The 14,205-nt window shown below is 46.0% G+C and overlaps 2 protein-coding genes across 5 annotated transcripts in view; both read left to right on the top strand.

The window, feature by feature from the left end:
* LOC310684721 (uncharacterized protein) overlaps nt 1–14,205 on the top strand; it is a 59,767-nt gene that overhangs the window by 24,699 nt on the left and 20,863 nt on the right. The window lies entirely within an intron of this gene.
* LOC310682816 (uncharacterized protein) lies at nt 1,875–10,109 on the top strand. Of its 3 annotated transcripts, none has more exons than XM_083452002.1 (6): nt 1,875–2,165; nt 3,675–4,043; nt 5,083–5,190; nt 7,199–7,302; nt 8,423–8,464; nt 9,597–10,109. In XM_083452002.1, exons 1-6 carry the CDS (start codon nt 2,129–2,131, stop codon nt 9,642–9,644), a joined length of 708 nt encoding a protein of 235 aa, XP_083308128.1. In that variant the 5' UTR covers nt 1,875–2,128; the 3' UTR covers nt 9,645–10,109. The 3 variants fall into 3 exon arrangements, with proteins under 3 accessions (XP_083308128.1, XP_083308127.1, XP_083308129.1); XM_083452001.1 differs by having other exon boundaries at nt 5,050–5,190; XM_083452003.1 differs by lacking the exon at nt 3,675–4,043.

Below are 14,205 nucleotides of genomic sequence, written 5' to 3'. Positions count from 1 at the left end.
ATGATATTTTCACACTATATGCACACACACTACACCCCTGAATGCTACTGCTGGAATGAGAATGTCTTTGTCATACACCTGCAGTTGAGTAATAATAATAAATAATAATATTTATACCCCGCCCATCTGGCTGGGTTTCCCCAGCCACTCTGGGTGGCTCCCAATAGAATATTAAAACCTGATAAAACATCAAACATTAAAAACTTCCCTAAACAGGGCTGCCTTCAGATGTCTTCTAAAAGTCAGATGGTTGTTTATTTCCTTGACATCTGGTGGGAGGGCATTCCACAGAGCAGGCGCCACTACCAAGAAGGCCCTCTGCCTAGCCACCTGTAAAAAGAATGTCTGTCTGCTCTCATGTGGGAGGGAGTTCCACAGGCTCGGACCCAGGTCACCAAAGTTATGGCTTCTAGTAGTTGTGTTGGACATTTTCCATATCTGCTATTGGGCCCCCGGAGCACAGATTCACACGAAGTGGCAACCAACCTTGCAGGATTCAACAGGATTTATTTGAAATTCGTATGCAGGACAAAGGCACAGCGCGATAAGCTCGCAATCTGCACACCCCCAGTCAGGGTGTGCCCACTTTTTATACATTTGCAGAATACAGTGGTGCCCCGCAAGACGAATGCCTCGCAAGACGGAAAACCCGCTAGACAAAAGGGTTTTCCGTTTTGGAGGTGCTTCGCAAAACGAATTTCCTATGGGCTTGCTTCGCAAGACGAAAATGTCTTGCAAGTTCCTGCGGTTTTTTTCCACTCCCCACCCCCTTTTTCTAAGGCACTAAGCTGCTAATAGCCTTTTAGCAGCTAATACGCTAATCCCTTAAGCCTTTAATAGCCGCTAATAGCCGCTAAACAGCTAATAGCGCTAATCCGCTAATAGGGTTGCTTCGCAAGACGAAAAAACCGCTAGACAAAGAGACTCGCGGAACGGATTCTTTTCGTCTTGCGAGGCACCACTGTACAATACCACCAGATTTCTTGTAAAACCACCTGATTTCTGGGAAATCGAAAGTTATAGCAACTTCCTATGTCCTTACATGGGCTTGCCCCCCCCCCTTCCTGCAATGGCCCCACCAGCCTCTCCACACCACGGCAATGTGCATTCCTGAGTCTGCTTATCTCTTTACAACCTTGAATAATAAACATTTGAGCCTGTTCCATCAATGCCAGCCTTGTTCTCCTGACGGACCTCTCCTTTCTCAGAAAGGCCGTTGGGGGGGGGCTTATGGCCCTACAGTCGCAAGCTATGCACCTGAGCTTTGGTGGACCACAGACAGAGACTCCCTTGGATATCTCCATGCTTGGGCAGGGATATAAGGGGTTTGTGGTGGTCCTTGAGACTGTAAGGAAACCTCTGAGCCAGTGTGGTATAGTGGTTAAGAGCGGTGGACTCGTAACCTGGGGAACCGGGTTCGCTTCCCCGCTCCTCCACATGCAGCTGCTGGGTGACCTTGGGCCAGTCACACTTCTTCGAAGTCTCTCAGCCCCTCACCTCACAGAGTGTTTGTTGTGGGGGAGGAAGGGAAAGGAGAATGTTAGCAGCTTTGAGACTCCTTAAAGGGAGTGAAAGGCGGGATATCAAATCCAAATTCTTCTTCTTCTTCTTCTGAGCTGTTTAGTACAATCCAGCTGTGAAAGAAAGAAAGCTACCCTGGCCTTGTGTTGCTAGAATTTAACCTCTCACTGCATCCACACACACCCCCCACTGACGTCTGTGTCCCAGAAGCTTGTCGGTGAGGCAATGCACCCCTCTGCCCGAAAACGTTACCCCACACCGGATCTGAATGTCATTTTCCCTTCCTCTAATGTGAGAAAGCCTCTCCTCTCCTGACACAGTGTGGTTTCTCCCCAGCAGCCTTCCTTCCTTCCTTCCTTCCTTCCCCATTCGTCTTTGCAGAACCACAGCTTCTGCACTCCTCTCTGGGCAGAAAGGGAGCCGTCTGCCCCAAAGAAAGCAGAGTTGTCCCACCCAGCCTCCTGTCTCGTTGGGGTGAAGGGTCCAGCCAAGCACAGGGAGCAACCTGGGGGTCACTGGCGGCTGAGTTGGAAGCAGGAGCGGCCGGAGGATCCCAGGCATCCTGGTGGTCCTGCTGGCGGCAGCATCCAGCGTGTGAAGTCCCACAATGGGGAGGAGGCAGGAGGGTCATCGGAGCCTAGCAGGTGAGGCAAACAGGGGCGTCAGAGAAAGCCCAGGCATTTGGCAAGGTGCTGAAAGGGAACCGCAGCAGGTTTGTATAAGAGAGAGGAGGGAAGATACCCTGATTGGCAGGTTAAGTTGATAAATTATGCCGAGCTCGCTAGAATAACAGGAAGATTAAGGGATCAAGACGAACAGAAATTTCATAACAATTGGAATAAATATTTGACTTATCTTGGAACTAATTTTCAGACGACACTGGCAGGGCTGAATTAACTCTAACAGTAAATGATACAGGATTAAAACGATAAAATACGTGAATACAAATTTATCTGATACTTACCAAAAGTGTGGAAGGAAGTCTACGGCTCGGCGGAGCCTAAAAGAATTTTGTGCTGTATTTTTGATTTGTTGATTTGATGTGATACGCGCAAGTTATGGTATAAATTTTGTATTTGTTCTTATGTATAAATTAGCAATATTAATAAAAATTTACTTGCAAAAAGAGAGAGAGAGAGAGAGAGAGAGGAGAGAAGAAGGGGTGGGAGCAGACCAATTTGACAACATCCCTGCCCATGGATCCTCAACAACAACAACAACAACAACAACAACAAGTGGTTTCTTTTGAAATTGTAGACCAATGCAGAAAGAAGGAAGCTTGCAAGCATGCAGTTGAACACACACAAAAGCAACATAGAAACAGACGCACAGTGTATTCCCATGCATGTTTACTCGGAAGAAAACCCTGTTTAGTTTAATGGAACTTACATACTTCCATGTAGGGGTCAGTTTTGATTTTCTCCCTATCCCGTTTTTCCAATCTCAAACTCAGTTCTCCGCATTTTGAAGCAATTTGTGATTTTACTTTTGAACGCTCGTTGAAATTGTTCCGCAAATTAGTGGGCATTTCTCCTAATCAATGCTTTTGTGTGCAGTTTTGACTAACACACACTTTTCGGAAGCAATTTCTTCTAATGTAATGCACTTTTGTATATTATGTTCCGCTAAGAACATATTTCATATTTATGCGAATTTTCTCCACAATATTCAAGGGGGGGGGGTAAACTTGGTAGGGGAACTACTTCATAAAATTCAGTAAAGTCAACATTTTGAAGGATGTCTTTATTTTCATTATTGTACTGTTTTGGGACATGCAAATCTGAGAGACTGATTTCCATGTGAACTGAATCAAATTTCATGACTATTGGCAGCTGCATATATACCATATTTTTTGCTCTATAAGACTCACCTTTTCCCTCCTAAAAAGTTAGGGGAAATGTGTGTGTGTCTTATGGAGCAAATGCAGGCTGCACATCTATCACAGAAGCCAGAACAGCAAGAGGGACCGCTGCTTTCATTGCGCAGCGATCCCTCTTGCTGTTCTGGCTTCTGGGATTCAGAATATTTTTTTTCTTGTTTTCCTCCTCCAAAAACTAGGTGCGTCTTGTGGTCTGGTGTGTCTTATAGAGCGAAAAATACGGTATATATTTTTGCCTAGTACAGGTGTTTTTGTTTTCTTCTCCACAACACAGCCTCCATCCTGAGTTCTTGTTTCCTGCTGACTCAAGCCCAGGGCAAGACCGAAATACACATCACAGTTGACCCAAATGTGCTGAGAGAAGGACAGAGTGTCACCTTAACACCAGGAAGTGTTGATCTGAAGCAATACCACGGCTGCACCTGGTTTCGAGGGACACTTGAAAACAAAAATCGAATATTTACCTATGCCAGAGCATTTGACGATCGGCTAAATGGACCTGCCTTCACGGGGAGGGAGACTGTTGACTCGTTTTGCTCCCTTCGCATCTCACTTTTAAGGCTAAATGACTCGGGAATGTATACACTGACAATGGGTTTACCTGTGGTACACGAAACGGGGAATGCAAACCTAACTGTCTTAGGTATGAGTCTCGCTTCCTTTCCCATCTTTAAGAGGTGAACTTGATGCCTTTAGACGTAACCTGCTTTTATCCCTCCAAAGTTGGGTCCTCTGTTCAGTTCCTGACTAGATTTATGATTATTATATCCTCCAATGAACTTGCACCCCAGAACATCTATCACCCTAGAGAAGCCCAGGCACAACTGCTGAGTTCACTAATCACAAGCAAATAATGAAGGTCTGGAAAATAAGTTTTCCTTTAGGTTCCAGCTGTGGGATGGTTCTTTTCAGCTTTTAGTTTCCCAGCAGTAGCTAGTCTGAAAGCTCTCTTTTCAACTTCATAGAATGGGCCTTTTGCTCAAAGGGGAGGTCTCTTTCCCTTCCTTTTTCTCTCCTTTATCATAATCTCAGTTTTCAGGTCTAGCTTCCTGTTAACTCAATGTTCCAACTGAAATGTTATAGCTCAGGGGTCAGCAAACTTTTTCAGCAGGGGGCCGGTCCACTGTCCCTCAAACCTTGTGGGGGGCCAGACTATATTTTTTTTGGGGGGGTGAACAAATTCCTATGCTCCACAAATAACCCAGAGATTCATTTTAAATAAAAGGACACATTCTACTCGTGTAAAAACACATTGATTTGCGGACTGTCAGCTGGATGGATTTAGAACATGATTGGGCCAGATCTGGCCCCTATGCCTTAGTTTGCCTACCCATGTTATAGCTGAACAGAAGAGCCAGCAAGGCTGGAGGGAGGAGCTGCTGGGATTCTCGACTTTCTCGTGTCTGATGTTGACTTCCTGATTTCTCTCCTGGAACACATGAAAGCATTTTGTTGTTTGCCTTGTCTAGCGCTAGGGAAAGCACAATACCTGCCTCAGGCGTCAGATTTTGGTGGCTATTGAAGATGGCCAGAGTATAATTATTATTATTAATTATTATTATTATTATTATTATTATTATTATTATTATTATTATTAATTAGCAGCAGATTATTGGATTATTAGAAATTACGGTAATTATTTTAAATAGGATTGGGAGCTCTGCTTGTGTTCCCCATCTTAGCCTTAGCTTCTCCTACTTCCGGTTCTCCTGGAGCCCTCGCTGGGACCATTATCGGATCTCTGGCTGTGATACTGGTGCTGATGGGAACCCTGACTTACGTCTTCCTCCGTGAGTAAAACCAGAGCTGGCCCCATGGTTCAGACCCTCCAAGTGTCCCTATTTTCCAGGGACGCCCCTGATTTAGAGAAGACATCCCGGTTTCTGATATGATCCCGGAATGCCCTGCTTTTCCTTAGGACATCTCTATTTTCATCTGAGAAATATTGGAGGGTGTGGAGTTATGCGACCCCCGAGCCAAGTAGATAAGTAACTATACAACTTTTAGAGGCAGTCCTGTATAGGGATGGTGTTTTGTTTTTTTTAAAGTTTAATGGGCAGCATATAAATAATAAATAAATTGGATAAATGTTGGAGGATGTGGACTAGCTTGTCCCTATTTTCATCAGAGAAATGTTGGAGGGTATAGAGTTATCTGACCCCCCGAGCCATCTGAAGGCAATCCTGAATAGGAAAGGGTTTTTTATGTTTAATGTTTTATTATTATTATTTTATATATGTTGGAAGCTGCCCAGAGTGTCTGGGGCAACCCAGTAAGATGGGTGGGGTATAAATAGTAAAATTACCATTATGGAAATGGACGCCCCTATTTTCATTGGACAAATGTTGAAGGGTATGCATAGTTCAGGGGTCCCTCTTCATTCAGCTGCTGATGGCCTCAACAGACACACAACACACTCACTCACTTACTCACTCTCACACTCACATACACACCAACCATTGGGGCCACACAGACAAGCTTGGCTCCCATTGAAAAGCCACAGTGCACCCACACACTGCTGAAACAGCTGCCTGAGAGACTAGAGGGGTGTGGCAGCACAGCTGGGTTCAGCCTAAGTAGAGACCCTTCCGAGCTCCTGGGGTCCTCAGCCAGTGCATGATCTAGCAACAGGCCAAACCACTGGAACCTTCCAGACTCTTTTGGTGCTTTTCCTGCTATGGGGCAGGAAGCAGATGAGGAACCCAGGTTGCTTGAACTCTGTGGAGTTATTATTATTATCAATTATTAATAATTTTTATTTATTATTTATACACTGCCCATCTGGCTGGGTTTCCCCAGCCACTCTGGGCGGTTCTCAACAGAATATTAAAAATGCGATAAAATATCAAACATTAAAAAAGGCTGCCTTCAGATGTCTTCTAAAAGTCAGATAGTTGTTTATGTCCTTGACATCTGATGGGAGGGCGCCACTACCAAGAAGGCCCTCTGCCTGGTTCCCTGTAACCTCACTTCTTGCAGTGAGGGAACCGCCAGAAGGCCCTCGGAGCTGGACCTCAGTGTCCAGCTGCATTTCATTCAAACACACCTCTTGCATTGCTTATTCAGTTACTGGGGGGGGCGTTGTTTTCAGAACTCAGAAAGTTCAACTTTTTCTTTTTAACTTAGTGGAATAGCTGGATAGTTTCGCCAGGTATAGAGGCCTTATTGCCCTGCTATTCTGGCCAATCGTGGTCGATAGAGCTATTTCCTAAATTATCCTAGACACTTCTATGTCCTCTCCATTAGTTTGACCTCGCAAGTGCCTTGCAAGACGAAATTAATTCGTTCTGCGAGTTTTTTCGTTCTACGAGTCTTTTCGTCTTGCGAAGCACCACTGTGTATTGACGGTTTCCCATAGGAATGCATTGGCGGTTTAAAATAAAAAGGCGCAAGATGTTTCGTCTTGCGAAGCAAGCCCATAGGGAAATCCGTCTTGCGAAGCAACTCAGAAAACGAAAAACTCTTTTGTCTTGCGAGTTTTTCGTCTTCCGAGGCATTCGTCTTGCGAGGTACCACTGTACTTCTTTCAAATAGCATTGCCTTCTTCTTCTTCTTCTTCTTCTTCTTCTTCTTCTTCTTCTTCTTCTTCTTCATCTTCTTCTTTATCACCCTTCATCCAAAGATCACAGGGTGGTTTACAATATGCAAGACTCATAAGAATACGGAAAACTGAGTAAGGGAATCATTTTGCTGAAGATTGCTTGATGTTACACTGCTGTCACAGGCCAATCTGTAGAGTCTACACCAGAGTAAGGAGTTCCGTGTTAAGACTTTATTCCTGGACTTTCCCCCCTCCAGGTGTCCGTCGTAGGAAAGACAAAACTTCTACCACAACCTCTGCGGCCACACCCACCCCTCAAATATATGAGAATGTTCTTCCACCGGGACAGAGAAAGCCTGAGGTAAGTAACGCGAGGTGGGTATTTGTCATGAGATAAATACTCCTCAAGCATGTAGTTATTTCAGAGCGCCCGTTGACATAGAAATGCAAACCCATATCCCCCCCTCCCCAATTTCATCTGAATTTACCCTTTCAGGCAGCAGGGAGGGGGGTGCGTGCAATGAAATTCAGTAAGTTAAAGAAACAATAAACAAACAGAAACAACAAACAGTCGCCCGACTGGAAATTCGCACTAACAAGAACTGGACCATTCAGCAGCTGCCGGCGCATTCCTGCCTGGATAGCGCAGTTATCAGGGTGCTGCTGCTGAGAATGGCAAGGTTGCAGGTTCAATTCCCATATGGGACAGCTGCATTTTCCTGCATTGCAGGGGGGTGGACCAGATTATCCTCAGGGTCCTGATGTAGAAAAAACCTGCTCCTTTTCCCTTATGGGGTATCCAAGAGCCCATACAAAGTCCTTAAGTGGGTTCTCTATCGGTAGGAGAAAATAACAGAGGCCAACCAGAGTATATTGAGAAGCAAAGCAGCTAGTATGCCTTATTAAACTGTTGCAACAGAGTCCTCACTCACCACATGCAGGAGGGAGGAGGAACCCAGAACCATGGTGTGCAAGCCCTTATATAGACTTTTGAAATTGCCCACCCTGTAGCTCAAGACCATCCCCAAAACATCATACATACATCACAAAAGCATGCGGTCAACAACAGAAATCCTGTCTATCAGGATACCTGACAATGGTCACTGATTGCTTTACCTGGGCAGCCTGGCCATTCTTTTGTGATGGTAAATACTTAATTCCTGAATCCAGGTCACAGGCTCACCCTATTCATACACAAATACACCCTTAAGACTGGTAAGCAAAAATGGAGAGGTTTTCCTATTTCCTTCCTCCTTGCAGAGAAATATTTGAAGTCAATTTGGAAGAGTCTCTGAATGGTTCCAGGATTGCTCTCCTGTACTATTTCGGACATGTGGTTTAAACACTTATGTGTTTGCCTTGTAAATTTATGAGCATTTAATTTATATATTTGAGACCTCAAATTCTTATAACAGCCCCTTCCAACTCTACAATTTTGTGACCGATGAATGATCTTTGCCATCTTTTTCTCTTTGTTGCAGATTGAGCCCAAAAGCTCCTCTGAGGCTGCCAATGTATATCTAGTGAGTGGAAATTCCTTGCGCTTCAAATATCAAATATGTTCCAAATATCTGTTGTTGGCAGGAGCCCCTTGGCAGCTATCATGCGTCTTCAATGCAGCGGCATCTACATGGGCTTCCAGTTATTTGCATTACACGCAGGGCCTTCTTACCCATAGGCGCTAGGTGCGGGGCACCCAGGTGCCACCTCTCGGGGCACCAGGCTGAGAGTCTGGGGCTGAGATTGGGAGTCCGGGGATTGGGAAAAGCCAACAGCCAGTGCTGAGTGGAGCAGAGCCCATTGGAGCACCACAGCTCTTCTGCTGCGGGTGAACGAGACGCTGAGGCGGCTGGCCAGCTCTGCCCTCCTGCTCGCCTGGGATTGGTGGGCCGTTGAGAGGCCCACCCAGCGCACGCTGCTCACACGAGGCACCTGGCTTCGCTCAGCCGCCTCAGTCTCGACTGTTGTTGCGCTGGGCTCTGCTTGCCCACCCCTTCAGGTGCCTGGCCCCGGCCTTGCTCTGCTGCCGCAACCGGCTACTCTGTTGTTGCTGAGGCGGCTGGCCAGGCCAGCTCTGCCACGCGTGCCTCGCTGGCCCACCCTAAAAAAGGTCAACAACTTTGGGGTCCCCCCCAAAAAAGGTCGAAAACTCTGGGCAACCTGGGGGGGGGGCACCGGGCGAACCTTTGCACCCCATGCTTAAGATGGTCCTGATTCCATGCAAAGGAGACACAGTAAAAGGGCTTATAGCAGGCATCCCCAAACTCGGCCCTCCAGATGTTTTGGGACTACAACTCCCATCATCCCTGACCACTGGTCCTGTTAGCTAGGGATGATGGGAGTTGTAGCCCCAAAACATCTGGAGGGCCGAGTTTGGGGGTGACTGGCTTATACACATCCACCTTTGGCTCTGTGCATCGCCGTTTGCTCCAATTCGATGGTTAGAAGCAAGTTTTCGCGGGGAAACTGGTGAGGCAAAAGAAAAAATAGCAACTTTGTTGTTTGTTGTTACTGGACCTGGTAAGCCCAGCCCTGTGCCTAGAATTGTGGTGCAAAGGTGAGAATGGATGAGCCCTACCTCATGCAGAATGAAGGCGTTTGCAAATGAAAATATGTTTGTGGCTTCCAACTGAGCCATCTCCATTTTCTCTTTAGGCCTTGCAGCCCACAACTCAGTCTGTCTACGAAGAGATAAAGAGATAACAGATGGATCCTGCAACCTTCTCTCCACTGCTGAGGCCTCTCAGGGGCCCTCAAGCCTCTTTCCCTTTCAAATTTCTTCCTTTCAGCTACAGCCAAGTGATTGTCGGGACCAGGACATTTTCTCTTCAGGGCTTAATCCTTCTGGAAATCCTAGTCCTTGTTCTGAACGCAGGAGCCAGCCTTGGTTCCTGAGAGACTTTCGTGCTGCATGATGGGAACAACTTGCAGATACTGAGACAGAAATGTGAGGTAACCTCTCCCTGGAAAAGGCCAGACTGAAATCCTTGGAATCACACCTTACATGTCTAGAGAATTGATGCTGAGGGGGGAGAAAGGAAGTGGGCAAATCCTCATTAAAACCCACCAGCATCTTTCTCCTACTGGACACATTTTTGTAGGCCGTTTTGAAGGATGTTCTAATTATTGCAAGCAATTTCTCCTAATATGAGGCATGGTTTCCTGAGATTTTCATGGATCGATTCTTTTCAATGTACACTTTCACCTAATATATACATTCTGGCACACATAGCTTGGTCATTTCAAGGTTTGGATAAATGAAAATTTAGAAGGATGGCTGCGATTCAGTTCTCATGATCCAGAAAGAGACCTCATTCCATACTCTCCAACATTTCTCTGATGAAAATAGGGATGTCCCATTCCATAATGATAATTTTACTATTTATACTGCACACATCTTATTGGGTTGCCCCAGCCACTCTGGGCAGTTTCCAACATATATAAAAACATAATAAAACATTAAACACTAAAAAAAAATCCTTTCCTTATACAGGATTGCCCTCAGACAGTTCAGGAGTCAGATAACACCAACATTTCCCCAATGAAAATAAGGATGTCCTAAGGAAGACAAATAAGAAACCGGGACATCTTCTCTAAATCTGGGACACGCCTGGAAAATAGGGACAATTGGAGGGTCTGTTATTCTTGAGAAGAAGTCTCTCCTCTTGTGAGGGTCGCTCATCTGCTGCCTGGTTCCCCCCGGCAGGTTCTGAACTAGAATGACCTCTTCATTTCTCTTTGGCATCCATCAACTTCAGAACCATAGCTCTAGCACAGGGGTAGGCAACCTAAGGCCCATGGGCCACAAGCAGCCCACGGGGGTCGTCTAACTGGCCCACGAGCCGCCCCCAAACTGAGCTGCCCACTCGGCAAGTCCCCGTGCCCTGCACTAAACCGGCGCAGCGCAGAGCAAGGACTCACTTCCGTGGTGCCGGAAATTGCATCTGCGCATGTGCATGGGCATGTTGACATTTCCATTCCACCTTAAGGAGCAGATGTGTGGAATTGTTGCATGTCACATGTATGTTTACATTCCAGCACAGCTTGCTGGGAACTTCCGTTGTATATAGCTTTTGCTTTTATCTGTTCTCTCTGAGATGATGAGAGAGAGAGAGACGCCATGTTTCTTTGTCCTAATTTATGATTAATAAATCTGTAGTTGTAGCATGCTTCCACAAGCCTCGCACCTATTCTGTGTGCTCAGTTCAGTCTGCTGATAGTGTGCCCTGGCTGAGAAAGCCTGGGTCACTGATTTGCGTCGGAGCAGAGGTGATGGTCTTCGCAGCAGGATGGCTGGAAGGAGACAGCCCAGCAGGTGATAGCCAGCTGCCCTCCCAGCCCTCTGCATACCGACAGCACAGACACCAGAAATTGCGTCTGCGCATGTGTAGATGCCGGAAATTGCATCTGCACAGATGAGCGTGCATGCAGTCCAGCCCACGGAGGGATCTCTGCTGGAGTGAACCAACCCAGGCAAGGTAAACTTTGCCAACCCCTGCTCTAGCACTTCTCTCTGACATCCCATCAAGGGAGATAGCTTCCTACAGGGAAATGGGGCCAGCCTCCTACCTCATTGGACTGGGCTCAGTCCAGCAGGCTCAGAGGGCGGTTGGGAGCTGCAGGTGGGTGAGTGGGTGTTTGGTGTTGGGATGTGTCTGGGGACACGGGGGCATTTGGCAGGCCCCCAGCCGGCTCCAGCCACTGGCAGGCAGCCAGGCGAACTTTGGTTCCCAGAACAGCATCAATCAGCGACTTGAGCCTCTGATACGTTCAGAAGCTGAGCACGCTCTTATCAGCAGAGTGAATAAATCTTCACAACGGAAGTGGTGGACAAAGACGTGTGTAAGCATTATTTACAGGCGTTTATTCAGCATAGTTCAGGAACAAAGGAAAAACATGTCTGCTTCCCTTCGTGTCCAAGCAAACAGCAGCATAGCAAAAGCAATATACAAACAGAAGTTCCCAGCAGACTGTGCTGGAAGTAAACAGGCATGTGACACACAACAGTCATGCCTGATCCTATTAAGCTGGAACGGAACTATATCCCAACATCCTCCCCCTTTCCGTGTAACCTGTAGTACCTGTGGTTCAACCCAATTGCAACCTCTGTACATAAACCTTAAGTTGTTCTCTGTTAACAACCTTAGACAACAGATCTGCAGGAATTTCGTTTCCTGGCATGTAGGACACCTGAATGAGTCCTTTCTGAATACACTCTCTTGCACGATGAACTTAATCTGCAAGTATTTGGCTCTTTGCTTGCAACTCTCTGAGTTCAGCAAAGCCAAACAGGATCTGTTACCTTGATACACCTGTATAGGACATTTCACAGAAACTCTGATGTCCTGAAACAGTTGCATCAACCATTCACAATCCATGAGTGAAAATGACAGGGCACTGAATTCTGCTTCACAGGAACTTAGGCTTACTGTCGCCTGCTTTTTGCACAGCCAGTCAAACAGACAGTGGTTGTACATGTAGCACACTCCAGAAGTGCTGGTACCATCCGTGGTGTCACTTCCAAAACTAGCATCTGCAAAGATTTCAAGACCTCCGTCTGTAGTGCATAATGCCTTTCAAATTGGTAGGGAGAAAGGCCAAAGGAACCCAGTCATCCTCCAGCTGCTGGCAAACGAATCCAGCTTTCCAGGTGAGGTGAACTGGGGTGAAAGTGATGGGTGAAGATGACTTGCTCTCTTCTGCATATCAACTACAAGCGTCACTGATGAGAAAACTTCCAGAAATCAAAGAGGGGATACAACTACTTAATGGGTTCAGAAGATTAAACACCTATGCATGAAATCTTGGTTCACTTGTATTGGGCGGGAAGTAGTATGGTAATACCTTAGCACAGTAGTTCTCCGAGCCACACTTTCAAAATAAAAATTTGCTCATGCCACAATGAATATATATATATATATATATATATGAAATGCATTGGGAAACAACAAGAAACAACACCTAGCAGTGCTTGATTTATAACATAGGACTTAAATACCTTATAATATGATTGTGGGACATTCAGAAACTACAAAGCAATGCAGCTAAATAAGAACATGAATCATTCCCAAAATATAATTATAAACGAGCCTCTTACACATGGATGAGGATGTCTGCAAACTCGAGAGGTGGGAGCTTGTTCTCATCAGGTAATCTCATTTATATTAGGTCTAATTTACGACAATCAAACTCTCATCTCCTCGTCAACACAAATAAGCCCTTTTCTGATAGTTAGAATCATAGAATCATAGAGTTGGAAGAGACCACAAGGGCCATCGAGTCCAACCCCCTGCCAAGCAGGAAACACCATCAGAGCACTCCTGACATATGGTTGTCAAGCCTCTGCTTAAAGACCTCCAAAGAAGGAGACTCCACCACACTCCTTGGCAGCAAATTCCACTGTTGAACAGCTCTTACTGTCAGGAAGTTCTTCCTAATGTTTAGGTGGAATCTTCTTTCTTGTAGTTTGGATCCATTGCTCTGTGTCCGCTTCTCTGGAGCAGCAGAAAACAACCTTTCTCCCTCCTCTATGTGACATCCTTTTATATATTTGAACATGGCTATCATATCACCCCTTAACCTCCTCTTCTCCAGGCTAAACATGCCCAGCTCCCTTAGCCGTTCCTCATAAGGCATCGTTTCCAGGCCTTTGACCATTTTGGTTGCCCTCCTCTGGACACGTTCCAGTTTGTCAGTGTCCTTCTTGAACTGTGGTGCCCAGAACTGGACACAGTACTCCAGGTGAGGTCTGACCAGAGCAGAATACAGTGGCACTATTCATATTTGTCAGTGTTAAAATCCCTGTTCGCAACAATATGGCACATAGAAGAATAGCCAATGCTCTTGAAGAGAGGTGTCAATATGGTTTCTGGTTGTAGATCCCCCCCCCAAAAAAAAAATATTTTGATACTGTACTGTTCTACTACTAATAATAATAATGTAACCCACCTATCTGCATGGGTTTCCCCAGCCTCTCTGGGTGGCTCCCAACAAAATATTAAAATACGATAAAACATCAAACATTTAAAACTTCCCTAAATAGGGCTGCCTTCAGATGTCTTCTAAAAGTCAGATAGTTGTTTCTATTTTTTTGACATCTGGTGGGAGGGTGTTCCATAGGGCAGGCGCCACTACCGAGAAGGCCCTCTGTCTGGTTCCCTGTAACTTGGCTTCTCGCAATGAGGGAACTGCCAGAAGGCACTCGGCGCTGGACCTCAGTGTCCGGGCTGAATGATGGGGGTGGAAACACTTCTTCAGGTCAGCA

This window comes from Podarcis tiliguerta, assembly GCF_965153285.1.
Source record: "Podarcis tiliguerta genome assembly, chromosome: 8".
Taxonomy (NCBI): Eukaryota; Metazoa; Chordata; class Lepidosauria; order Squamata; family Lacertidae; genus Podarcis; species Podarcis tiliguerta.
The sequence above is the reverse complement of the archived record's forward strand: the minus strand, read 5'-3'. Positions and strand labels throughout refer to the sequence as shown.